We start from the raw sequence: 27,951 nt of genomic DNA, 5'->3' as shown, positions 1-27,951 counted from the left end.
TTTAGAATCAATGAAAAGTTTAATGTTGCTGTGGCATGTACATACACATTTTATTTTACAACCTGGCTGGTGGCTAAAGGTAAAGAGTCAAGAAACTTATTGGATATATCATCATATTCTAAATATGTAACATTTGTAAAGTTAGAAACAAACACTTTATGTTACAGTTATTCAGATAGAGAAACAGCAAACTATTGAGTAACATCTACAATTTTAAGATAGATGAAGACAAGAGATTATTTAGACTTGGCCCTTGAGAAACTTATTTTTTTATGCTTTAAAATTTGATTACGTTGTGGAATCCCTATGTAGTATTTCCAATACATGGTAGAGGACCACAGCCACAGCTCTCCACATAAGCATAAGCATAGTTCATGGTACTGGTGCCACCACAATCCAGTTGAACAGTTCTTTGGGTCACTTGCTGTTCCTGGCAACATTCACATTCTCTGTCCGGAGTCATTTTGTGTTGTAAGGAGAAAGGGGAAGAAAAGCAACAACAAATATGGTTAGATTGTGACAAGGAAAACATTACATTTAAATGACATGCTCAGTTACTGTAGCAATGATATTTACATCATATAAGTATAATATAATAATAAAATTGAAATTAGCCTGAAATGTTGTGCAGAGTTGGTGGCAGGGAATTGTCCAATTAAATGACTAATAAGCCGTGAGTAGAGTTAGATCCTATTGATGTGCCTTTTTGTGCTTTTTAGAAAGGTTATAAGATGTAATTTCAATATTTAAAACAGATTTACAATCTTAATCTGGCAACTATAAAATATAAATCTGCCATCTGTAGTAGGGAAGTCATTTGAATTGAGATCATTGTCGAGAGTGGGGGGGGGGCAGATTTATTACAGATTAGGGGGCACATATACTAAGCAATTATAAGATAAAGTCTGATTTTTTCTTACTGCTGGATAATTTTGAGATTCGGGATTTTCGAATGTATACTAGAATTTTTCATTTGAATGATTCAAGCATTATCGTGACATTTTATACATACAGCAATGATTCATTCATTCGAATTTATATCATGTCAAATTTATACGACTTTCAAGAACAGAAAAAAACTAATTTTAACAAAGGTGCCCCTAATTGTCCTTTTGGTACCCACAAATAAGTTATGACCTCAAAAGGGTTGTTTTTTCCCTTCCTCTGGATTAGCTAATAATTATTCAAACCACTAGTCTGTAAGGAATTAAACTGAATCACTTGGTAGAAAATATGGCTTAGCATGTTTATTTAGGAGAATACCATAATAAAAAAATTTGGTAAATTTTCTATTTTTTTTACTTAAGGAGTTCAATCATTATTATTGCTTGAGGACTTCAGGCAGTTTGAGCTCCATTGAATAACCCATTTTGAGCCGTAAGAAACAAAGTTTAGTATTTTTAAAAATTGCAAACTGAAAAAAAAGTTACATTGAAAGAGCACTTTCATTTTGACCTTTATCACACAATATTCTATATTAGTAGGATAGGGTCACTGTATCTATTATACTTACCAATCCCCTCTAGGTCCACAAGTTACGCTATTAGCATCAGGTTACATAACAAAGTCTCTTAAAGAGGGATGGGGTGTCAAATCACTACCTTGCCTATGCCCTCTTTTAGTTTAAATCTCTGCTCAGTGTTAGTGGGCTAAATATTATATGGTCAGGGTATGAAAAGAGAATTGAATATTATGCATGTTAAGGGTTGCCATCTTTTTGCTGGAGGCTGATGTTGTAGGTGAGGGGATAGAGCTGAGGGGTTGGGCAAATGACATCACAGGGAGAGGTTATGACCTAATTGGTGTTAGACAATGATGTAACTGATGAATGGCCAGTGCAGACCAAATATTTATGAAAAAATCAAGCCTGAGGGGGCAATGGGCGAGATGGAGGGGAAGTGGGGAGGCAGGATTTGGAAAGATCAGAGGTGGGTTGAAGGCAGAATAAGTAGGGATTACAAATACATTGCTGTTAAATTTGAAATACCAGCCCCAGCCCTAGCTGGTATTTTACCAGCTAGACCAGTGGTGTGCAAAGAGCAATAAAATGTGCATTACAGGTGTATAAAACTAATAAATGTGTTGTCACTTCTAGTGTTTTTTATTAGTTATGAATTTCAAAACGATACTCACAATAGACTCTCACAATATCCTTCACAGTATGGAACTTCTGCCATTATGCTGCAACCTCCACTTGTAATGAGTGTATTATTAACCACACGTCTGCAGAGTTTAGGAGCTAGCAAATACATGAATTAAAAAAAAGTTTAAAAAATAGTTATGTTAAAAAAGTCAGCTCAGTTAGTCAAATAAGCTAACATTAAACTGAATTAAAATGGGGCTTATTTACTAACAATGGGCACATTATTACTAGTGCAGTGTTTAGCAGCCAATCAAAAGTTTGGTTTTACTGAATATCCTGGAGCTGTCTGAACAAAGCTAATTAATAATTGGTTGCTATAGGTTTCTGCCTAGTGTAGATAACAAGGCCTAGTATGTATATTAAATCTATTTTATCCAGCAGATTATGTGAGGCATTTATTAAACTGCAACTTTTTAAAGGGTCAGGCTTTCTGTTGTCGAAAACCAAAAAAAGTCACGTTAAAAAAATTGAGACTTTTTCTAAATTTACTATGTGTCAAAATGGCTACAAATCTGAATCCGACAATTTGACAGCTAAAACTTGCCAAGATTATATAGAAGTCAATGGCAGATGTCCCTTCTCTTCCCTTGAGGATAATTCTTTGCTTTGGAGCTTTCAAAAAGTTTGAATTTTTTTACTTATTTTTGTATAACAAGCCAAAAAAGTTGTAGTAAGTGTGTGACAATTAAAAAAAAAATCAGCATTTTTGTGATTCTTCTACAACTTTTTCCCGCAAATGCTTTTTCAATTCAGTGTCTGACATTGACAGAAACCAGTTTATTTGTGGTTTCAAAAAAACTAAATAAAAACAAGATAAATTTCAGTTTTAGTAAATCAGCCTTTATCATATTGTCACGTTATGCTTCTAACTGGTTGTTCCACAGAAAAAAATACCAAATTTTGCCACCAGGTGGCACATGATCTATGACATTTTCCATTGTGTTTTACTGGCAATTCTTTGCACTCTAGTACCATCTAGAGGCAGGACCCAACACCCAAAAAATGGTGTCTGGACATGGTGAAACAACATGTGAAACTTGTTGGCTGCATCTGTAAATGTTACTGTGACAATCACATGTTTAACCTGTCTTGGTCCAAATGCTAAAGAAAACAAAATAACATATAGGTAGTAATGGGCTTACCTATGCATATGTGGCAGCAGCCGTCCTCGCTCATTTGAACTGAACCCTAAAAACATAATTAGGTGCCAAACTTAGTACAGGTAATTTCATATTTAAACCAATTTTATATTTATGCTATACAAATCCAATAACCTTTTATTGGATTTTAGATAAAGATTGACCTATATAAATAACAGGTAAATTCAATTTCTTAAAAATAGTAACACACTTTTCTAGTAGAGTGAAAGTTCTCATGTAAAATAAAAATGTGTAGGACTTAATGGAAAGGTTTTTGCTTTTAGTATTTGTAATACAAAAGGGATTCTTGTCTTGATTAGTGGTGAGCGAATTTTTTGGCAGGCATGGATTTGCAGCAAATTTCCAAGTTTTGCCTTTGGTGGATTGGTTTGCAAAATGGGCGCAAAAATTCGCTGTGGCAAAAAAGTTGTGCGCATCAAAAAAAATGACGCTTGTAAAAAAGAATTGTCGCGGGCATCTATTTTTTGTCACATGTTTTTTTCACTTGCATCATTTTCACAAATTTTTCACGAATCTTTCCAAAGTTTTACTAATTTTTGGCGAAACAAAACGGGACAGATTCATTCATCACTAGTCATGATTTTTATGGGGTACTTTTTATTTGAAATTACACTTTTTACATAGCAAATAATTCACTCTACTATTTTAAATTTTTATTTTGAATTTTTTTTTTAGTTGTAATATTGGTGTGTTGGCGCTATTGTGCATTGTGCCTGAGTCTGAGCTTTCAGAAGGAGCCAGCGCTACATATTAGAACTGCTTTCAGATAATCAATACGTTATCTGAAAGCAGTTCTAATGTGTAGTGCTGGCTCCTTCTGAAAGCTCAGACTCAGGCACAATGTACTACTTCCATGTAACTGAAGGAGTCCCAAGCCGGACTTGGATTTCTTACTATTAAGTGCTATTCTGATACCTACTGGGAGCTGCTATCTTGCTACATTTTCATTGCTGAAAAGTGTGACTGAAGTTTGTTAAAGAAGAGATCACATGGCTGTGGCACCCTGGGAAATAACCATGGCTAGCCCCATGTGAAATTTCAAAATTAAATATATAAAAAAAAATGTTTTTTTTTTTTCAATGCAGGATTCTGCTGGAAAAGCTCTATTAACTGATGCATTTTGAAAAAAACAAAACAAAAAACATGTTTTCCCATGACAGTATTCCTTAAGATATAAGATGCATGTCTATGAGGTATGAAGTCTGCATTCAGATCTGCCATGATCCCCTCCCAAACTTATATTACTGTATGTATCAGAACAGCATAAGCCTCCAAATATTTTAGTATTTTTAGTAGTAGACACATGTCTGTGGAGGACAGCCCAGGAGGATGAAGGTACTTGGTGCAAATGTGTATTTGCAATAGTGTATTTGCTGGGGCCCAAGACTTATCCCATGCAAGATAATGCAAACTCAGGGGATAAAGGGGAAAATCCAGTTTCATTTTGAGTTAAAAAAGGGCTGCATTGTTCCACCTTTTTGTGACCTTTACATACATGGCCGCTATTACGTATAAAAATAAATGTTAAACCATTTCAGTTTGTTACTGACAAAACAGGAAAAAATATTTTAAGGGTGAAAAATATTAGAATGTGCTTAAATGTAATCTCAACCCCCCCCCCCCCCCCCATTTTTTTTTTTTGGCATAATGAAAAAAAAAATATATAATTCTTGGTAACTTTCCATAATGCATTAGATATTTTGAGTGGATTTAGTGGTTATTTGTAAATTTAATTACAGGTCTCCTCCGTGTTTTTTTGCCAGGTGGCTTGCAACATAACTAGGGATGCAGAGAATGTAAACAACCAGTCAGATTTGCTTACAAATGCAATTACAAATACCTTTAAAGGATAAGGAAAGTTAAAAACTAAGTAAGCTTTATCAGAAAGGTAAGCACTCACAGAAACACTGCACTAAGTCCTCTATCAAAAGAAACACAGGATTTCCTTTTTTGTAAACATGTTCTAAGGGTATCTAAGGGTGGGGGGAGTGAGTTTTATGAATTCTTATGGGAGGGGGGAGCAGGAGAAGGAAAAGAGGAGAGAGCTGTGTAGACTCTGTCTAGATACCCCTAGACTCTTAGGGTATCTGACTTCCTCCTCCTTTCCTGGGGCCAGAGTCTATACAGCTCTCTCCTCTTTCCCTTCTCCTGCTCCCCCCTCCCAAAAGAATTCATAAAACTCACTCCCCCCACTCTTAGGAATGTGTAATCTGAGCTATAAGGCTAGAGCTGCAGCAGGAAGCTACGAAGACCAAGCTAAAATGGCAGCTGCTATCTTAAACAAATAGAGAAAACTTCTAGGGCTCTTTATTCAGGTATGATAAAGCTTTCTGCGTTTTCCTAATAATACAAAAAAATGTAGTTTTGTACTTTTGAATAGTGATGAGCAAATCTGTCCCTTTTTGCTGAAAAAATATTGTAAAAGATTTGCGAAACACCAAAAAATTTGTGAAACAGCGAAAAGTTGTGTGCATCATTTTTTTGATATGTGCGTAAAAAACCGATGTGTCATTTTTCTTTACATGTGCTTCAATTTTTTTTTTTACATCAGCAGCGATTTTTTGATGTGGGCTACAATTTATTTGTTGTACGACGAATTTTTAAGCACCGAATTGTCGCACGTTTTGTGAAAATTCCATCAATGGCAAAATGCGGAAATTCGCCACAAATCCATGCCTGCCGAATTATTTCGCCCATCAATATTTTTTAAGCATATTGTAAATTTATCAAAATACAAAAATCAAACCAAAATGTCAAATACAAATCCATAATAACTTACAGATTCACAATCTCCTGCTGTAATATTTAGACAATCCTTCTTTTGAACAACAGTGGAAAATTGTCCTTGAGAAACAGTACAAACATAGGAAGTGCATTTGTCATTACTGTCAGGCATGATTTGTCCTTCCTAAAGTAATAAAGCACAGAAAAAAAAATGTAATGTGCAATGGAAAATAATACAAAAGAACGAATGGAAGAAAGGAAGGCCTTAATAAAGAGGAATATATATATATATATATAATCATTAAAAATTTGGTAGAGCGAAATCATTTAAACAGTTGTTTTTTATTTGGTCTAGAGATGCACCGAATCCTGGATTCAAATCCAGCCTTTTTTTGATGTGTTCAGTTTCAGCCGAATCAGTTAAAATTTAGGGGGGGGGGGATTTTTAGCCGCGAGCAGCAACTTTTAACCTTTCCCAACCCTTTAACCCTTCCCAAGGATTCGGTTCGGGATTTGGCAGAATCCATCAGGGTGGGTTCGGGGATCGGTAGAACCCAAAAAAGTGGGTTCGGTGCAACCCTAATTTGGTCATTGTTTTTTAAATAATATATATTGTACAAAGGTTAATTTCATAAATAACAGTACTGGTTTACAACCCTGTTGGGGACAAGTGCAAGGCTAAATTCAAAGAACAGTCCACAAGTCTCTGTCCCACAAATGAATCACAAAGGCCAGTGGCTTTTCACACAATGCCCCACTCAGTGGGCAAAGTGCAAAAAAAAAGCCTTATTGCAATGTTTTTTATGCAATCTGCATGCTGCATAGGGCAATTTAAATGAGGCTTTATATTTTATTTGTTATTTTTGAAGACTAAATTGGGTGTTGTATTCCCTTTTTTATGATTGGACATTGGGATTATTTTTTTTGAATTATTAAACAGTTATGGATCAGTTATGGATCAAATTGTGCTATAAGCGAAGTGAACATACTGTTAATTGAACTGTGTTTACTAATAGAAGAGAAAAGCAATTAGCTGCTTGTATTTCATGGGAGACTACATATTATACATATATTTGCATATTATAGAAAATGTATAGTCACTGGTGTTAGCTGATGACCAATTTACCCATATGTGTTCAGCTAAGTAGAGGTCAGAGGACTATGCAAGTAGGGATGCCACCTCTCCTGCCCGGCAACTTTGAGCAGGGAGGCAGAGCGTGATGTAATGGGAGGGGAGGTGATGTCACAGGGGTGGCCCATGTCGGTATGGGGTGGGGCTATTTCCAAATTGCCAAAACCGGGCAGGCAGTTTTGACCAGGACAGCCATACCTAAAACCCAGCTGTCCAGGTCAAAACCAGACAGGTGGCAACCCTAAATGCAGGCCTTTAAAGTCCCCATCTCAGCAAACCAATTCTTTACAGACTTTAATTTTTGTATGAGGGCATTACTGTGCTGAAACAGGGCCTGCACCAAATTGTGACTACAAAGTACAGTATGTAGCATGGAACAGTCAAGAATATCACTGCAAATAGTACTGTTAAGGTTTGCTTTCACTGGAGTCATGGTTCTGTGCAAACACTGATTTGGAAATTCAGTTGAGGACATCATTTTAGAATCTAAGCTCTTGCGAGCAGGGCCCTCCCCCTAGTGATTCCAATCTTTATCCAAATGTAACTGTAAACCATTTTTTGTGAATTGTCTATGGGGCATATTTCCTAATCCAGGAACGTCCGAAAAGCGTCCGAATGCGTTTTTTTCGTAATGATCGGTATTTTGCGATATTTCCGTAAATTGTTGTGACTTTTTCGTAGCCGTTATGACTTTTTCGCAAATTGTCGCGGCTTTTTTGTAGCATTACGACTTGTGCGAATCGTCACAACTTTTTCGTAGCCGTCGCGCCGAGTATAAAAGTTTTGGATTCATTCAAGCTTCAGTATCGTGACTTTCCTTGGGCCAGGTTGGAGCTGCAGAGTGCCATTGAGCCCTATGGGAGACTTTCCTTGGGCCAGGTTGGAGCTGCAGAGTGCCATTGAGTCCTATGAGAGACTTTCCTTGGGCCAGGTTGGAGCTGCAGAGTGCCATTGAGCCCTATGGGAGACTTTCCTTGGGCCAGGTAAGAGCTGCAGAGTGCCATTGAGCCCTATGGGAGACTTTCCTTGGGCCGGGTTAGAGCTGCAGAGTGCCATTGAGCCCTATGGGAGACTTTCCTTGGGCCAGGTTAGAGCTGCAGAGTGCCATTGAGCCCTATGGGAGACTTTCCTTGGGCCAGGTTAGAGCGGCAGAGTGCCATTGAGCCCTATGGGAGACTTTCCTTGGGTCAGGTTGGAGCTGCAGAGTGCCATTGAGCCCTATGGGAGACTTTCCTTGGGCCAGGTTGGAGCTGCAGAGTGCCATTGAGCCCTATGGGAGACTTTCCTTGGGCCAGGTTGGAGCTGCAGAGTGCCATTGAGCCCTATGGGAGGCTTTTCTTGGGCCTGGTATGAGCTGCAGAGTGCCATTGAGCCCTATGGGAGACTTTCCTTGGGCCGGGTTGGAGCTGCAGAGTGCCATTGAGCCCTATGGGAGACTTTCCTTGGGCCAGGTTGGAGCTGCAGAGTGCCATTGAGCCCTATGGGAGACTTTCCTTGGGCCGGGTTGGAGCTGCAGAGTGCCATTGAGCCCTATGGGAGACTTTCCTTGGGCCAGGTTGGAGCTGCAGAGTGCCATTGAGCCCTATGGGAGACTTTCCTTGGGCCAGGTTGGAGCTGCAGAGTGCCATTGAGCCCTATGGGAGACTTTCCTTGGGCCAGGTTAGAGCTGCAGAGTGCCATTGAGTCCTATGGGAGGTTTCCAAAATCATGCAAAGTCTGAAAGGTTTGCCCGCCGGTTAGGAGCGCTCAATACGAAAAAGTCGTGACAATATACGAGCAAATTGTAACGGCTACGAAAAAGTCACGACAATTCGCGCAAGTCGTAACGGCTACGAAAAAGTCGTAACGGCGACGGAAAATCGCAAAAAATACGAAAAAGTCACAAAATGTTCATTTCCAATCCGAATTTTTCCCATTCGGATTCGAATTCGTGGTTAGTAAATCAGCCCCTATATGTACATGTTAACTATTTTTTCTTTTGTACCCCTGTATTCTGTAAAGTGCTGTGTGAATTGATGGTGCTATATAAATAATAATAATAATATATCATGGGTATTGTATGTGTTAAAATGAGGTAAAACTAAAAATTGGAATACTTTCCAATTTAATTTATTTGTGGTTAACTCCCACTACTGGCCAATCTACATGTTACCACCATTTCATTCTTTGCAGTCACCTTATTTCTGACCCATGACCCAGCACATTGCCTTCTGGGAGCTTGGACTCCATTTTGTTGACTATTTTGTGAAAGGAACAGAATATCTTCGATCCATACGGCAGCATCATTGGCAAGCATATGGACTATACCAACTCACTACTACAGCTGCCACCAGCTCTGGCTGTAGATTATACAAAGACATGCTTAGTATTACTTGTTCAGCATAGTCACTTGTCAGTTCACCCCAACCTAATACAATGGTAAATTCTATATACAGTACATCTAGTTTCAGTATAATTTATCAGAGGGTGTAAAGGACTACACTCTACCTCTGGGCAACATGTAATGATATGATTCCTCTTCACAACATAAGAAAATATAATGGCAATGTAAGACATTCTGAACTGACAAACCTGTAAAAGTTGAACTTGTCCGCTGGCAGTTGTAACCATACATGACGTCTGGATACAGTGCCCACAGCACTGACCACTAGAAATCTGATATTTCTCATTCTGAAAGCCAAGAAAGGTTATTAATTGGTTAAAAGGTTTTTATATGCATTTATTCATTAAACAAAGTATCATAAAATGTCATCAAGCCATGCAAGTTGGCATATGGTAACAATGCAATATTTTTTAGTAGTATGTGCTATTGGGTAATCCTAAATAGAAATTGCCATTTTAATAATTAAGGGCCGCCCCCTGGGATCATAGGATTCATGGTGCACACAAACAAGCCAAGACACATATTACTTCTGGTCAGCTGATCTCTGAGGGAGCTACACAGCCCATCACTAAATGGTAAATCAAGGGAGAGGAAGTAAAGGGCAATATTTACTGATATATATATTTATTCCAGTTTAGTGAGATTCTTTAATAGGTCACTTAACAAAATGTAAACTATCAGTTGGTTTAGTATTCATTCTGGGGGCATAGTTTTCCTTCAATATGAAGTCTATTGGAGAAGGCCATCCAGTAATTCGAAGCTTTCTGGTTTTCGGATAATGGATTCCATATCTATATATGAAATACTATGTATCAGCAGCATAGATAAGGCTTATTTAAATGTAACATACAGCTTTGCAATCACTTGCGCTCAGAACATCACAAGATTTCATCGATATGGCAGTGGAAAGTTGCCCCTGTGATCTTGTGCAGTTGTAGACAGTACAGGCATCATCACTTGATGACCAGGTTTCTCCTTCCTAACAAGAAGATAATAATATTAATTAATATATTAACAATAACAGTGTTCTCAAGAACTGTAGAAGGTTGATGGTTATAGTAAAGTTATTTTAATTGCAGTATTTAACACCTCTAGTGTCTAAGTTACCCTAGCAACCAAGGAGCAGGTTGGATGAGTGTGCGAAGAGGAGTGGGCCTGAATAGAAAAGAAAGTTACAATAACAATAAAACTGCAGCCTCATGGAATAATTGTTCTTTGGCTGCTGGGGTCAGTGACCCCATGTAAAAAAAGCAAAAGTTGGAAGAAGAAGGCAGCTAATTCAAAACATATAACAAATAAATAATGAAAACCAATTGAAAAAGGCAAACCACCCCTTTAAGGGGCAGATTTATGATTGCTCAAGGCTATCTTATATTTTACATAGTTCCTTGGTAAATAACCGTTATATAAATACCCATGGTATGTGTGTGTGTATTTTTAAAGCTGAAAAATGTAATGTAAGATAATATAGTAAAAAAGAAGCATTTTAAATATTGAAAGCCAGCTTCAATTCAATGGTGAAAAAGACATACTGGGTTTTGACCTACCGTCAAGACTTGTGTTACTCCTTTGGAAGTTGTAAACTCGCATGATGTTTGGACACACATTCCACAGCATTCAAGATTAGGAGCCTGATATTGTTGGCCCTATAAGTGTGAAAGAAAGAAAGATCAATGAAACAGAACATACTTTTTACCTTGTTTTCATTTTTTACATTGTTTTCATGTAAAAAAAGGGGGGGTTGTATTTTCTGTCTTTAGCTAAATAGGAAAATTGGAGCTACCCCATGGTTGGTTCTTGCAAAGTAGATAATTAGATTACCAGTATAAAACCCCCCTTCTGTCACCCATTGTTGTTATTGTTTTGTGAACAGAAGTCTACGGAGAACATTTTGAAATAAACAAATGGAAACAATGCTAGATAACTGAATTCGGTTACACATTCAGTGTAGTTCCTTTAATATAATATAATATAATGAATAGGGATGTAGCGAACTGTTCGCCGGCAAACTAATTCGCGCGAACATCGGGTGTTCGCAAGTCCAGAAGTTCGCGAACTTTCGGCGTATGTTCACAATTTGGGTTCGCCTTAGCTGCTGCCAAATTATGACCTCTCACCCCAGAGTCAGCAGATACATGGCAGCCAATCAGGCAGCTCTCCCTCCTGGACCACCCCCCCAACCCTGGACCACTCCCTTCTATATATAAACCGAAGCCCAGCAGCCATTTTACATTCTGCCTGTGTGTGTTTGAAGAGATAGCATAGGGGAGAGTTGTGCAGGGATTTGAGGGAGAGTTTAGGTAGCTTTGCTAAGTCTGACTAGTGATCTACTTTCTACTGCTTTGTATGTAGCTGCTGTGGGCAGCTGTCCTGTGCTGATCATCTGCTGTAACCTAATAGTCCTTGTAAGGACTGCTTTTATTTTCTGTTCTTTTCATTGTGTACTGCAGCTCCGTCTGTGTGTGTTGGAGACAGGTGTGCTGCTCCGAGTAGTGCACTAAGCACTAACCACCGTTTAACACATAATTTTTTTTTATTTGTGTTTTTTTACTTTGCTACTGTAATTTATAGAGCCCAGTGCTATTAGTCTAGCTGTGTTGGGGACTGGTGTGCTGCTTCTAGTAGTTCACCACCAGCACCAACCAGAGATCACTTTTGTTTTATTATTATTTTTTTTTTCATTTATCTTATTAGATATTAGATATATATATATATTAGATATATATATATTAGATATAGATATTTAGATATTTATTTAGACATTCTGTCTAAAAATAACAATAGTAATTCTGTGTCCAGAAACATCACCTGAGTGATATTTTTCCACCAGCAATACTATATCCACTACTGTATACTTTGCCATTGCAGGCCTTGTTGTTGCCACTGTCTTTTTCAACCAAGTGCCACCTAGCTGTGTGAGCTTTTTCACATTCTGTCTAAAAATAACAATAGTAATTCCGTGTCCAGAAACATCACCTGAGTGACGTTTTTCCACCGGCAATACTACATCCACTACTGTATACTTTGCCATTGCAGGCCTTGTTGTTGCCACTGTCTTTTTCAACCAAGTGCCACCTAAGCTGTGTGAGCTTTTTCACATTCTGTCTAAAAATAACAATAATAATTCCGTGTCCAGAAACATCACCTGAGTGACGTTTTTCCACCGGCAATACTACATCCACTACTGTATACTTTGCCATTGCAGGCCTTGTTGTTGCCACTGTCTTTTTCAACCAAGTGCCACCTAAGCTGTGTGAGCTTTTTCACATTCTGTCTAAAAATAACAATAGTAATTCCGTGTCCAGAAACATCACCTGAGTGATATTTTTCCACCAGCAATACTATATCCACTACTGTATACTTTGCCATTGCAGGCCTTGTTGTTGCCACTGTCTTTTTCAACCAAGTGCCACCTAGCTGTGTGAGCTTTTTCACATTCTGTCTAAAAATAACAATAGTAATTCTGTGTCCAGAAACATCACCTGAGTGACGTTTTTCCACCGGCAATACTACATCCACTACTGTATACTTTGCCATTGCAGGCCTTGTTGTTGCCACTGTCTTTTTCAACCAAGTGCCACCTTGCTGTGTGAGCTTTTTCACATTCTGTCTAAATAACAATAATAGTTCCGTGTCCAGAAACATAACCCAAGTTGTTGTTGTTTTGTAAAAATAAAAAAAATGCCAGGCAAAGGCAGGCCGCCAAGCAGAGGCACTAGGGGCCGTGCTGCTATGATATCCTTTGGCCCTAGGAAATCGACCAGCGTTCCGAAGGCACTTACCCTGAACTCCAAAAATGCTGAAGAGGTAGTTGACTGGCTTACACAGCACACCCCATCCTCTACCGTTTCTAACTTTGCCACAACATCCTCATCCTCCTCTGCTATGGGCACCCCACGTACCACTTCCTCCACCACCGCCGCCCCTTCTTCACTGTCAGAGGAGTTGTTTTCACATGAGTTTGTTGAACTGAGTGATGCACAACCATTATTGCCAGAAGAAGATGAAGGAGATGAGGACGTTACACCAGATATCATAATTCAGGCAGACAACACAACAGAGATGGACATAAGGTGTGATGAGGTCCCCGCTGCTGCTGTCTTCTGTGAGCTGTCAGAAGAAATTGATGCATCTGAGGAGAATGATGATGAGGAGATTGATGTTTTGTGGGTGCCCACAAGAAGAGAGCAAGAGGAGGGAAGTTCAGATGGAGAGACGGAGAGTCAGGGAGGAGGAGAATAAGACTTAATAGAAGCAGGGACAGCTTGCAGGGAACAGTAGGGCAACAACATGAATTGGCACCTGTGGTCAGTCAGCCAACGCACCCGCCAACTTCTACTGTTGCTGCTAGAAAGCCCACATCAAAAGGCTCAGCAGTGTGGCATTTTTTTAATGTGTGTGCCTCTGACAAAAGCGCTGTAATTTGAAATGAGTGCAGTCAGAAACTGAGTCTTGGGAAGCCCAACACCCATTTAGGTACAACTGCTATGCGAAGGCACATGAACGCCAAACACAAAGCACTATTGGAGCAACACCTCAAAGGCAGCAGCCAAACTCTAAGCCACCCTCCTTCTGCGCCAGCATCTTACTGCTCTACCTCTGCTGTCCTTGACCCGTCTCAACCACCCTCCACTCCGCCTTCCACCTTGACCACCAGTTCCTGCTCATCTGCCCCCAGCCAAGTTTCTGTGAGGGCCATGTTTGAGCGTAAGAAACCAATGCCTCCGAGTCATCCCCTTGCCCGGCGTCTGACAGCTGGATTGTCTGCACTCTTAGCCCGCCAGCTTTTACCATACCAGCTGGTGGACTCTGAGGCTTTCCACCAATTTGTAGCAATTGGGACACCGCAGTGGAAGGTACCCAGCCGCAATTTTTTTTCACAGAAGGGAATACCACACCTGTACCAGCATGTGCAGAGCCAAGTCACCGCATCTCTGTCATTTAGTGTTGGGGCAAAGGTCCATATGACTACTGACACATGGTCCTCCAAGCATGGTCAGGGCAGGTATGTCACCTACACTGCCCACTGGGTGAACCTGGTGATGGCTGGGAAGCAGGGAATGCGTGGTTCAACAACAGTGGAGTTGGTGTCACCGCCACGGGTTTCATGCGGGTCTGCCACCACCTCTACTCCTCCTTTGCTCTCTAACTCGTCTTCTAAGTCGTCTTCTAACTCGTCTTCTAACTTGGCTTCTTCCTCGGCTTCTTCCTCCTCTGCTGCTGTGTACTCCTCCACACCTGTGCACCCCCAGCTCCCCATATGCTATTTGACGTGCCAGGTACGCCGTTGTCATGCTGTCTTGTGCATGATGTGCCTGGAAAGCAGAAACCATACCGGATCTGCACTCCTGTCATCTCTGCACTCACAGGCCGATCGGTGGCTGACCCCACACCAACTGAAAATCGGAACTCGCCTAGGTCACAAAAGTGTGGATTACCTGACCTTTATTAAAATGAATGAGGCATGGATCTGGAAGGGTTACTGCACGCCTGAAGACTTGTTCTGACTGCCCATGCAGCTGTCCTGCTCTGCACGCCGCTTGACACCACACACAGCTGTCCTTTAGCGTCCTCCTCCGCCACCGTACAAACTAGGGTGCAAATCCTACTGGTTTCATTTTAAGCCAAACTTTTTGGACAGGTAAATCCTGAGTTTTTCTGTCTTCTGTGCTTGGTACGCTATCTTAGTTTTTTTAAAGGTTCTGTCTGGGGCATGGTTGTGATACCATTTATCTAACATATTTTTTCTGTCTTCTGTGCTTGGTACGCTATCTTAGTTTTTTTAAAGGTTCTGTCTGGGGCATGGTTGTGATACCATTTATCTAACATATTTTTTCTGTCTTCTGTGCTTGGTACGCTATCTTAGTTTTTTAAAGGTTCTGCCATGGGAATTGTTGTGATACCATTTATCTAACATATTTTTTCTGTCCTCTGGGCTTCAGTGGCTGCAACAACAAAAAAACAAACTTTTTCAACATTTATCTAACATATTTTTTCTGTCCTCTCCTCTGTGCTTCAGTGGCTGCGACAAAAAAAAACATAATTTTTCAGGAATGTACACATTTCTGATTTTTCAGGGTTCTGCAACAGCAGCAAAATCGTATCTTTTATGGTCACCACAGGTGATCAATAAAGTAGGACAAAACTGGGCCCACACTGCAGAATCAGTGTTTTTTGGTTCACGTCACTGTACATTGAATTACCTCTGCCTGACCGTGCACGTGTGCACAAGCACGGTGACTGCTAAACACACCACTACAGAAATATTCCCACCGACAGGACGAATGTCCTGGAGGTGACAAGCAACTAGTAAAAACTATTATTCGCTCACTTGACGGTATCATTAAAGCTTTTTGCATTTTTTTTCGTTGCAGTAAACGCAGCGTTTTGTCTTTGCGTGTGAACCGGCAGTAACCTTTACACGACTTGATTGGCATGTAGACACCAGACGTTTTAAAGCAGTTTATTACACAAGTTTAGGAATGTAGTGTGATTTGTGCCCTTTACAGCCCAAAACGCAACGCTGTGTCAACAACGTATTTTTGAGAGACATTTTTGCCCTTGATCCCCCTCCGGCATGCCACTGTCCAGGTCGTGGCACCCTTTAATCAACTTTAAAATCAGTTTTCTGGCCAGAAATGGCTTTTCAAGGTTTTAAAGTTCGCCTTACCATTGAAGTCTATGGGGTTCGCAAAGTTCGCGAACGTTCGCACTTTTTGGCGAAAGTTTGCGAACGGGTTCGCGAACTTTTTTTGTGAGGTTCGCTACATCTCTAATAATGAAAAGCAAGTATGTTGGCTCCATGGGGCAGATTTATCAAAATGTGAGTTTAGAACTCACCACTTGATAAATCCACTCTTAAAAATCCCATAGGAATGAATAGAACGTTGGTGAGTTTTTACATCTAAACTCATATAGTATGTTCAGGTATGACCAATGCCAATTATCTGCAACTGCTTTTGTCCGTACCATATTGGGGTAGATTTTCTAAAGGGTGACTTTCATCCCTATTTGTCAGTCTCCCAAATTGATATTGTTTCTTGAAAATTGTATTACTTAAAGAAACATACAGAAATTGTGTATGAGATTTCACAGCTGACAAAATATAAACATTTCATTATTGCATTGTAAATAATGTCATTACCAAGGCACAATCTGCAAAACTTTGAACCGTACAAGTCTGTGTAGTTATAGTTGTAATGAGCTGCCCTTGTGAAAGTGTACAGTTATAAATATGGCAGAAGTCATCGCTCGGAGACCAGCTTTCACCCACCTTAAGACATCAAAGAAAAATAGAGATATTAATAAGAGCATCAATATTAGCAGGATGAACTACTGGCATTTATACTTTAGTATTTTCTTTTACACCATCTAAAACTTCATTCAGTTAATTTATCTTAATAGTTTAACCCATTCAAGTCAATGGGAAAAGTGGTAAAAAAAATGGTGTAAAAAACAGATTGGCCACTGGATAAATTGTACAATGGAAATCATTACACAACTGGATAAATAAGCTGTTTTTTTTGAATGCCGATGTCTACTAATTATATGGCAAAATGTAATGTGTTTAATTGCACTTTTTTACATCTCACTCTTATTTTCAACAGAATTGATTGATGATGTAATAACCAGTCTGCCTGATTGTATATATCAAATGTTTACTTCGGAGCTGGAATACATTTACCTTGGGTTGCCACCAAACAGCAACCCTAATATTATCACACATGTCAACTATCTTGACAGATGCTGGACTGCAGAACAATTTTCTTTTTTAGAGCAGAGCCAAACTTTTTATCGTTGTTCTCTTTTCTCTATAACATTCACATTTTATCATTATATAAATGACCTCCTGGTGTTACAGAGGCAGCAGAAATATTTATGTACCAGAATTGTACCAAACATGCTATGGGCATGTAACTTTTACCAGTAGGATGAATTGTAGTTGGCAGCCTTGATAAGAGGGCTGCAATGTTACCACAATGATACCAATTTAATTTAAACCCAATGGCAAGAAACTAGTTAATGTAAATGTATGTTTGTATAACTTTATTTATAAAGCACCACAAGGGTACACAGCGCTGTGCAGTCTTGCAAAGGACAAAATTACACACAGGGAGGACACATATTATAATAAATACAATGAATATAAATAGGTAGGTCCCTGCCTCACAGAGCTTACAGTCTAAGTGGGTGGCTAACATAAATGCACCAATTGGAGGGTAAAAGTGCGCAAGGTTTGGGGGTTGGTCCTTTAGTGCAGGACTAGACAAGATAATTAAATAGGTCTCTAATGCTTCAGAAGATAGAATCTAAGTTTTGTCTTAAAGAGATTGAGATTTTTTTCTTGCAGAGGAATTTGGGGGTGGAATTCCAGATGTAAGGAGCAGCAAGTTAGAAATGATCAAGATGAGATATGGCATAGGGTGTGGATGGAGTAGGAAGGGGATGGTCCTAAGACAAGTGGATAAGATGACCAAGAACATACAGGGAGAAAAGGGAAGGGAGGCAAGTGAAGAACTGTAGTAGGGTGCAGAGGAATTTGAAAGTTAACACAAATATTTTGTAGCCTATCCTATCCTTTGTTTAACAGGCAGCCATGATAAAGATTTTACTTGGGACAGAAATGGGTCCCTCTTAGGAGAGAGCAGGAGGATCCTGGCAGCAGAGTTTAAGATTGATTGCAGGGGAGAGAGGTGGGAGTCTGGGAGACTGATTAGTAGGGGATTGCAGTAATCTGAACAGGGCAAGGGTGTGAGTTAGTGTTTTAGCAGTTATTATGAAAGAAATGGGAGTATCTTGGCAATATGGTGTAATAACAATTGGCAGGTTTTGGCAGTGGCATTAATATAGTTTGAACTCTGTTTTTTCACAACAGTATTTTCTAACTAAAGCATAAATGCTAAACTCTCTCACAACAGAACCTGGTTGCTCAGGCAAGGAGCATAGCAAGGGAGGGTCTATAAAAAGGCATCTCCTGTTGCTGATTGGGGGAGAGGTGCAGGTAAGATTAACCCCTACCATTGCTGGAACTACACCTAACAAGAAGATAACTAGGAAGCAGTTAGAGATCTGAGTCTTAACCTCAGTAATGTAAATCACAAAACTCCAGGGATTCAGATATTTAATAACTGTGAGGTAAAAATGATAAAAAGCAAGCAATGATTAAAAAATACAGTGAAATGGTTTTGTATAAAAATCACAACTTACTTTTAATAGTTTAGTTTCACCAAAGCCATAAGTGACAAGGCATGAAGTCTGAACACAATGTCCACAGCACTGACCACTAGCAATTTGGTACTCTGTGCCCTAATATTAGAATGGAAAAAAGGCATATTGGCTCATGAAGACATATCTGTGCTTAAAGGAAAAGAGTGTCCATTTTTCCTATTATGATTGGTTTAGTACTTTAATTTCCTATGGAGTATTAGTAGTGATGAGTGAATTTTGTCAGCAGCCACATTTCACCATTGGGGAATTGATTAATGAAACTTTGTTGCATGTCAAAAAAACTTGCGGTCACGGTTGCAGCAAAATAGGTGGGTTGCGGCAAACAAAGATGCAGGCAACAACAACAAAAAAAAGACATGGGCAACATAAAAAAGATGCGGACCAAAAAGTCACACGACAAATGCATTTTGCATACTTTTCGCTGTTTCACAAATGTTCCTGTCGTTTCCTAAATTTTACGGCAAAGCAAGATGGGACAGATCATTTTTCCACAACAAATTTTGTAGCCCGTTTCATAAATTTGCCGCAAATACATGCCTGCTGAATTATTTCACCCATCACTAGTGCTCAGGGCAGCCCCCTTAATCTGTGAGGCACATCATATTTTGATTAATGATTTGGAAAGTCATTTACATTTTTAAATTGATTTAAACTAAAAAAAAATCTAAAAAAACCCTCAAAAACTCAATCAAATAAAATGTGGAAACACAACTGAAACACAGTGAAAGCAGATTCTAACCCTTATATTTAATTAGTCTGACAAAATTTTGAATTATTTTCAAAAACTGGATTTGAAAAATTGCTTGAAATGTAATAATACAAGTCACATTGGCTTCCAACTTTTTTTACATTTCAGCTTTCCAGTTTTTTTGAAATAGGTAAAAATGGAAGCTGATCACCGGGTGTAAAAACACTTCATTTATACCTTTAAAATCATGACAGAGAGCACGGCTTAACTCGTTTTGTGGCTACATGCCACTTCCTCAGAAGCTTCTGAGGAAGTGGCATGTAGCCACGAAACGCGTCATATAAATAAAGAAGTGTTTTTACTGAGAGACAACCACGTGTTCAGCTTCCATTTCTACCTATTTCTATTGATTTTGCCTGGATCGGGGGTGTAAGGAGGAGTGAGAGCACGGTTGAACGGTACACAGGTTGCTATCCTGGTGAATGCTCCCCTTTATTGGTCTTAACATTCCAAATTTTTTGCACTTAATAAATTTTGAATATTTTAGGTTTGTAAACTCAAATTCAAATTAGTCATTTTTGATACAAAGAACTCAAATCACAGGAAAAAAAACTACATTTGATGATGATGATGATGCTGATAACTCTTAAGGGGAGATTTACTAATCCATGAATGGTCCGAAGGCGTCCGAATGTGTTTTTTCATAATGATAGGTATTTGTTGCGACTTTTTCGTTGCCGTCACGACTTTATCGTATTTTGCGTGATTTTTTCATCACCGTCGCAACTTTTTTGTATATTTTCCGCGACATTTTCGTCGCCTTCGTGAAAAAGTCGGATTGGTTTTTCCGCCGTTTACTATCGCTCAATACGAAAAAATCGCGACGGCGACGAAAAAGTTGCACAAAATATGATAAAGTCGTGATGGCGACGGAAAAGACGCGAAAAATCCCAACAGCGACGAAAAAGTCGCAAAATTTTCGTTTCCAATACGAATTTTTCCCTTTCGGGATTTGGATTCGTGGATTAGTAAATCTGCCCCTTACTGTAGTGAATATTCTTATTATTGATGCTAAGCATCAGACTGGACTGCCGGGGCACCAGCCGGCCCCAGCGGCCCAGACCTGAAGCCCCCAGGGCGCTCCCGTAATCTGCTGGTCTCCCTGCCCCGACGTGCTGTAGGTGAGTTTCATTTACGCATACGGGGGAGTGGGTCAGAGGGTGTTGGGGGCTCCTACAGGGGGGCAGGGGCCCCTGAGGCAGAAGCCCCAGTGGGCCCTGCACCCCCCAGGTTGACCCTATAGATGCTATATGTTGTTTTGGGGCATACAAAGCTAAAATAGGACAAATTGGAAACAAAAAATAAGCAGCAATAAAATCATAATTCATAGTTACTTACAGTCGCACAGTCTTTAGAATTCTGTACCAAACAAGTCTTCTCTGTTACCACAGTAGATAAATGTCCTAGAAATCTGGTACAATTATAAGTAGTACAATTGTTACCACTTGGGGTCCATGTTTCCCCTACCTAAAACAATGACAAATATTAAGGTACATTAGTCTAATTCCTTTTAAAATTGATAGAAAAAGTAACATATAATGACTCTATTTGAAAAATAATAAACTTTAAGAAAACTTGCCATGGTATATTCATTAGTAGAATCAGTTGCTTTGCAAACACATGTACAGTATACAGTATAGGCATGTTAATTAACAAGCAGATAATAGTCTACACCAAATTTAACCTATCCATCCTTATTACCGTATATACTCGAGTATAAGCCGATCCGAATATAAGCCGAGGTACCTAATTTTACCTAAGAAAACTGGAAAAACTTATTGACTCGAGTATAAGCCCCTCAATGGTGCAGCATGAAAAACATCCATATACCGGTATACAAAATCTTTAATCCCATAACTAAATAGGGCAGTTCTGTATTCTTTAAATACAGTAAATTGCTGTTCTGGATGTCACTTCAATGAATACAAAATTATTCTATATAAATTTGATAAAACAACTACCGTGCCACTAGCCATAAAGCTTAGCAAGTTATAACCGCTCATAATACAGAGACCACGATGTCCTGCACACGGCGCGTCAGCACGAGAGTGTTTTGTTTGTTTTTCGAAGACCCAGATCTTTCTTACTTGCCTGCTAAGCACTTGTTTGTTGCAGCCTACCTACAGCCTTAATATAATCATCCTTATAACAATATTACTATTACTATCCTAATATGCTCCGATACAAAGAAGGGTGATGCATTGCTTGTGTGCATGGCACATGAAGGAAATGATTTAAGGTTTAAACGCTGGACATGTAAAAAATAAAATAAACAGTATTTTGAACCTGTAGGAGTCACAAATATGGATTTAATAAAACATTTAAAAGTTTGCCTACTTCTAGTTATCCTAGTTAGAGATGTAGCGAACTGTTCGCCGGCGAACAAATTCGCAGTTTGGGTTCGCGCCGCGTTTTCCGCCGCGTTTTTTATCGTTGCAAAAGTATTATACAATAAGCCACACAAGTCACACATGGCGTTTTTCCGCAAATCCCGTTTTCATGGTGTTTAGCGCGACATAGCAAAAAAGCCGTGTATTTTCGATAGAATAGCTTGCGTTTTTTGCGCAACTCTGTGCCAACAAAGTATTTTTCAGAGAAGTTTTTGCCCTTGATCCCCCTCCTGCATGCCACTGTCGAGGTCGTGGCACCCTTAAAACAAATTTAAAATCAATTTTCAGGCCAGAAATGGCTTTTCTAGTTTTTAAAGTTCGCCTTCCCATTGAAGTCTATGGGGTTCGCAAAGTTCGCAAATATTCGCGGGTTTTGGCGTAAGTTCGCGAACATGTATCCAATTAGTATCCAATAAGATGTTTGTTAACGTCAAAGGATTTAGCTGTTCACCAATTAACTGTGTGGATCCCATAACGGTGCAGTGCCATCCCTGGTGCATGGACGCGTCGCGCACTATGCCCTGTGCACGCCGCGCGCGATGTCCTGGCATGGCGCTGCACCACGATGTCAGCACGGCAGATAAGGTCTTTTTCGGGGGGGGGTCCCATCCCTGGTGCATGGGAACGTCGCGCACGATGTCCTGTGCACGCCGTGCACGATGTCCTGTGCAGGGCGCATCCACATGCAAGGCAAGGGCGTACGGAGGTGGGGTTGGCGACGGTGCAGTGTCGCGCCGCGCATAATGTCGTGCGCTACATACAGCTTAAGCTCGTCTGGGGGGTGGTGCGCGCGCAACGAGCGTATTGCATCTAGTTTGAGCGCAGTTACCGTATATATCCGAGTATAAGCAGAGGGTTACTTTTTCAGCACATTTTTAGTGCTGAAAAACTCGGCTTATACTCGAGTATATACGGTAACCCCTGTTTTCACAAGAAATTACTGTGCTGGCTAGGGTATATTTGAGGTGTAAATACTAAGGGGCAGATTTATCAAAATGTGATTTAGCGCTTAATAGATAAACACTCACCCATGTTCTTTTAATTCCTATGGGATTTTTAGAAGACGATTTATCAAGTGGTGAGTTTAAAGAACATAGGTAAGTTTTTATGTATTAAGCTCACATATTGCTAAATCTGCCCCTAAGTTATTTAAACAATTAGTGGTAGATTTATCAAAATGTGAGATATGAGCTTACCACTAAAAAATCACCCATTTATTTCTAAGGGATTTTTAGAAGAGTATTTATCAAAGGCCAAAAGCTAAAGTTCACCATTTGATAAATACACTTTAAAAATCCCACAGGAATCGATAGAAACTGGGTGATTTTTTTTTGATGAGAGACAATCTCATATTTTGATAAATCTTCCCCATACTGTCTGTTAATGCTTTTTTTTAAAAAAATTTTGAAAACCCCCTCCAGCAATTCACAATGTTCAGAATTAGCGATGAGCAAAACTGTGAAAATTCGTGAAAGGGCAAAAAAATTAACAAAATGCGGGTACCGCACAACGTTTTTTACGTGCACGCCTTTTTTACGTCACTTTTTTTGACGTGCACACTGATTTTTTTTTTATGTCTGCAGCCCAGCCTTTCTTGATTTTTTTGCGGGAAAATTTTGCTGACATTTTTCTAAACAATTCACCAATGGTGAAATGCAGAATTTCACTGCAAATCCATACCTGGCGAAAAAATTTGCTCATTGCTATTCAGAATACAATATCATTAGTTCTTTAGTCCCTTATCAAGTCAGATGTTGGTTTATATTAAGATAGTACAAAGTTTTACCCCAGCAGCTGTGAGATCAGGGATGTTTCATTAATGAGCTTCAAGCTCATAAAGTTTAATTAGCACAAAAACCTGCCCATGTAGAAACCCCAAATTACCTCCTCTGCAGAGCATGGCAGGCTTATGCAATTGCATTGAAATAATCAGAAGTAGTCGGAGCACGTAATGCTGTTTAGGGGTGTGGTTTGGGCAGAAGAAGGTGTGGCTGAGGGCAGTATGGGCATGGCCCACATACACCTGCATCGGACGGGATCCAGGTTGGTATCTCTGTACTACATTTATTTAGGGGGGACTGGTAAAATTGTAAAGTATTTTACACAACTTTATAAATTTTCCCTGTAGATAACATAGTATAGATCTGATAAAGTGCTGCAAATCTCAGAGTTCTCAATTATATTATTAATTTGTTGTGATAATCCTGACAGCATAATACAGTTTTTTTCCATTTAAAGATGACAAAAAGAAGAGAGATTTAACATACCTGTATAAAAATAATCCCTCCACTGGCAGTGGCCACCTCACATGATGTTTGGATACATTGTCCACAACAAGAATCAGGAGAAATCTGATACTGTTCATTCTGGAAAGACACATAAATATTATTAGTATATATTAGCCTATAAGTAAATAGCTGCTAAAATATAATCAGTTTAATTTTCTCAATGTCAGAGGCTAGAGAAACCCAGAGGATGAACTCAGAGCAGGGATATTTTGGTGCTATTGTTTTATAAAAGTTTTTTAAAAATATGAATAAAAATACACAATATCAAATAGTTATGGGACCTGTTATCCAGAATTCTCAGGACCTGGGGTTTTCCAGATAAGAGGTCTTACTGTAATTTGGATCACATACTTTAAGGGGCAGATTTACCAAAACTCCATCATTTCTCTCTTTTTTTGTTAAAAAAAATTTGTTTTCGTAAATGTCTGATATTTACAAAAAAAAAGTTGCAAGGAAAAAAAGCTCAAAGAAAAGTCATAAAAAAAGGCTTGATTACAGTGAAAAAGGAAATTAATTTTTAAAATTTGAAATATTTGATTAAAATGGAGTCTATGGGAGATGGCCTTCAGCTATGTAGGTTGCTGGATAACAAATCCCATACCTGTATTAAGAACTAAAAAGGCACCTAGAAGTTTTGGGCAATTCCAGGGAAATGAAATAGATTTAGGGGCACAATTACTAAAGTCGGATTTTTTCTTACTTTTAAAAAATTTAGAGATTTGCGAATGGGTTTTTGCCAGAACTTGTTTTTTTCATTATTGTTCCCTTGGAAATTCATGTTTTATGAAGATAACTCCCGTAATTTGTGATTTATTAACGTTTAGTTAACTTTTTTTGTCAAAAGATCGGGCAGGTTTGATCTGTCGAGTACCATTGAGTCCTATGGAGGCTTAGAATAGTAGAGGAATAGAATAGTCAGTGACAGCCTGATCCTTGAAGTTAATCCCTTCATTGTTTTCAGTTTCACCCAGCTGCCACAGGGGCAGCCATTCAAAGGAGAAAAGGCACAGGCACATAGCAGATAACAGATAAAACACCATTGTATTCTACAGAGCTTATCTGTTATCTGCTATGTAACCTGTGCCTTTTCTTCTTTTTTCCAGCTTAAATGGCTGCCCCCGTGGCTACACAGCAGCATATTTATATTAACTATAGTAGTATTATTGTAGCAAACACACAACATTTACCAGTGCAGGGCAACAGTACATTATTTATTAATTACTTTAAAAAACTTAATTTCTTGGGGGCTGATTTACTAACCCACGAATTCAAATCCGAATGGGAAAAATTCCGATTGGAAAACGAACATTTTGCAACTTTTTCGTATTTTTTGCGATTTTTTTTGTCGCCGTTACGACTTTTTCGTAAATTGTCGCGACTTTTTCGTAGCCGTTACGACTTGCGCGAATTGTCGCGACTTTTTCGTAGCCGTTACGATTTGCTCGTATCTTGTCGCGACTTTTTCATATTTAGCGCTCGTAAACTGCGGGCTTTGCATGATTTTGCAAGCCTCCCATAGGACTCAATGGCACTCTGCAGCTCCAACCTGGCCCAAGGAAAGTCTCCCATAGGGCTCAATGGCACTCTGCAGCTCCAACCTGGCCCAAGGAAAGTCTCCCATAGGGCTCAATGGCACTCTGCAGCTCCAACCTGGCCCAAGGAAAGCCTCCCATAGGGCTCAATGGCACTCTGCAGCTCCAACCTGGCCCAAGGAAAGTCTCCCATAGGACTCAATGGCACTCTGCAGCTCCAACCTGGCCCAAGGAAAGTCTCCCATAGGGCTCAATGGCACTCTGCAGCTCCAACCTAGCCCAAGGAAAGTCTCCCATAGGGCTCAATGGCACTCTGCAGCTCCAACCTGGCCCAAGGAAAGTCTCCCATAGGGCTCAATGGCACTCTGCAGCTCCAACCTGGCCCAAGGAAAGCCTCCCATAGGGCTCAATGGCACTCTGCAGCTCCAACCTGGCCCAAGGAAAGTCTCCCATAGGGCTCAATGGCACTCTGCAGCTCCAACCTGGCCCAAGGAAAGTCTCCCATAGGGCTCAATGGCACTCTGCAGCTCCAACCTGGCCCAAGGAAAGTCTCCCATAGGGCTCAATGGCACTCTGCAGCTCCAACCCAGCCCAAGGAAAGCCTCCCATAGGACTCAATGGCACTCTGCAGCTCCAACACGGCCCAAGGAAAGCCTTCCATAGGGCTCAATGGCACTCTGCAGCTCCAACCTGGCCCAAGGAAAGTCACGATACTGAAGCTTGAATGAATCCGAAACTTTCGTACTCGGCGCGACGGCTACGAAAATGTTGTGACAATTCACACAAATCGTAATGGCTACGAAAAAGTTGCAACAATTTGCGAAAAAGTTGTGGATTAGTAAATCAGCCCCTTGGTGTTGCCGTTCCTTTAAAGTATAAAATCTGACCCCTGATTTTTCTTAACTCATATAGAGTAACATGCATTTTTTTTAATTACTATAGGAATTCTGGAAACATGGATACTAGCTATGTGCAGCCCCTTCCTCCCCAGGGTTAAATAAAAATGGATATAAACCTTTTATTTCAAACCAAATTCAGTATTTTGAGGCTGATTTATTATAACTTGAGAAAAAAATGCAAGCACTAAAGAAAAACAAATCATAATTTATGTGACGTTTCACATTTTTGTTCAAGTCACTCTAAATCACTATGAGATGCTTTTTCCGAGCAATTTTTCAAAGAAAGTATTGTCATTCAAAACTATTGGAATCACTGGAATTAAAACCTACTGAGTGGGAAGTCGCTGCGATTTCCCCATTGCCCTGAATGTAATTTCTAATTGTGGGCGGGGAATATGACATCTGGATTTGTGGGAAATAAAATCGCTCCGTTGTTGAACTCTCTAGTAATCATTTGTTCAGAAAAGACAAACAACTTGTTGCTGGAACTTGCTTTTTTTTAAATCACAGCAAAAAAAGCTTCCCGTGGGACAATAGTCTTAAAGTTACACATTCATCTTAATGCAATTCTGCAAAACTTACATGTGCACAGTCGGCTTCACTTAGATATACACAGGCTTCCTCCAGGACAGTGGTAGTTAAATCGCCATTTACATTTGTACATAAATATTTAGTACAGTTGTTGCCACTTGGAGACCATGTTTCTCCTTCCTATAGGAAAGGAAAAAATGCAAATATTGAAATACAATTCACACCAAGCAGTATAACAGTTTGTGTGTTTTTATAATATATAATGGGGTTGATTTACTAAAGTGCGATAACGCGTATCGCATGCCTTTTTTTAAGTTAAAAAGCATGCTATAAATTAGTACCGATTCATCAAAGTTATTTTGCATGCGTTAAAACGCATATCCCATGTGCAAAAAAACACACAAAGCGTTATTTACCCCGCGTTGCATTAATTCTCGCATAGATATAATACTAACGCATGATTCACAAACACATATGAAGCATTAAACACGCTAAATATCGCATTGGTCTGTGCGAATATTAACACCTACTTGGGGCAGGTGGTACTTAAAGAAAATTGCGGTCTGTGAGCTTTTGGCAACACAATATGGACTTTGCAGTGGGATTTTTTTTTCAAGTCTGTGTTGGCCCTAGAGTGACGCAGCCTCCAGTTTACAGGGAAATGGTATTTTTCAGAAAAGTAGTTTTACGAACGTAATGGTTAAATCGTGCACTAATATAGCAATCGGCGAAATATATAGCGCACAACGTGTATTAATGCACACGTGGAAAATACCGCAAGAAGAAGGTTCAT

General features: G+C 39.5%; 1 protein-coding gene across 1 annotated transcript; it reads right to left on the bottom strand.

The window, feature by feature from the left end:
- Nucleotides 1-27,951, bottom strand: LOC105947258 (hemocytin). The gene is made up of 12 exons (XM_012962357.2): nt 27,934-27,951; nt 27,210-27,338; nt 24,176-24,274; nt 18,750-18,848; nt 16,687-16,815; nt 11,090-11,188; nt 10,393-10,521; nt 9,731-9,829; nt 6,083-6,211; nt 3,286-3,331; nt 2,134-2,239; nt 1-449 (listed from the first exon to the last, which is right to left on the bottom strand). Exons 1-12 carry the CDS (start codon nt 27,949-27,951, stop codon nt 305-307), a joined length of 1,227 nt encoding a protein of 408 aa, XP_012817811.2. The 3' UTR covers nt 1-304.

Source organism: Xenopus tropicalis, chromosome 4 (assembly GCF_000004195.4).
Source record: "Xenopus tropicalis strain Nigerian chromosome 4, UCB_Xtro_10.0, whole genome shotgun sequence".
Classification (NCBI taxonomy): Eukaryota; Metazoa; Chordata; class Amphibia; order Anura; family Pipidae; genus Xenopus; species Xenopus tropicalis.
The sequence above is the reverse complement of the archived record's forward strand: the minus strand, read 5'-3'. Positions and strand labels throughout refer to the sequence as shown.

Bases quoted from the DNA above. Each gene is read 5' to 3' on its own strand.
- LOC105947258 (XM_012962357.2), bottom strand. The intron at 16,816-18,749 runs GTAAGTTGTGAT...TGATGTCTTAAG, and splicing joins GTGAAACTAAACTATTAAAA to GTGGGTGAAAGCTGGTCTCC. The intron at 10,522-11,089 runs GTAGGTCAAAAC...TCTTCTTGTTAG, and splicing joins GAGTAACACAAGTCTTGACG to GAAGGAGAAACCTGGTCATC.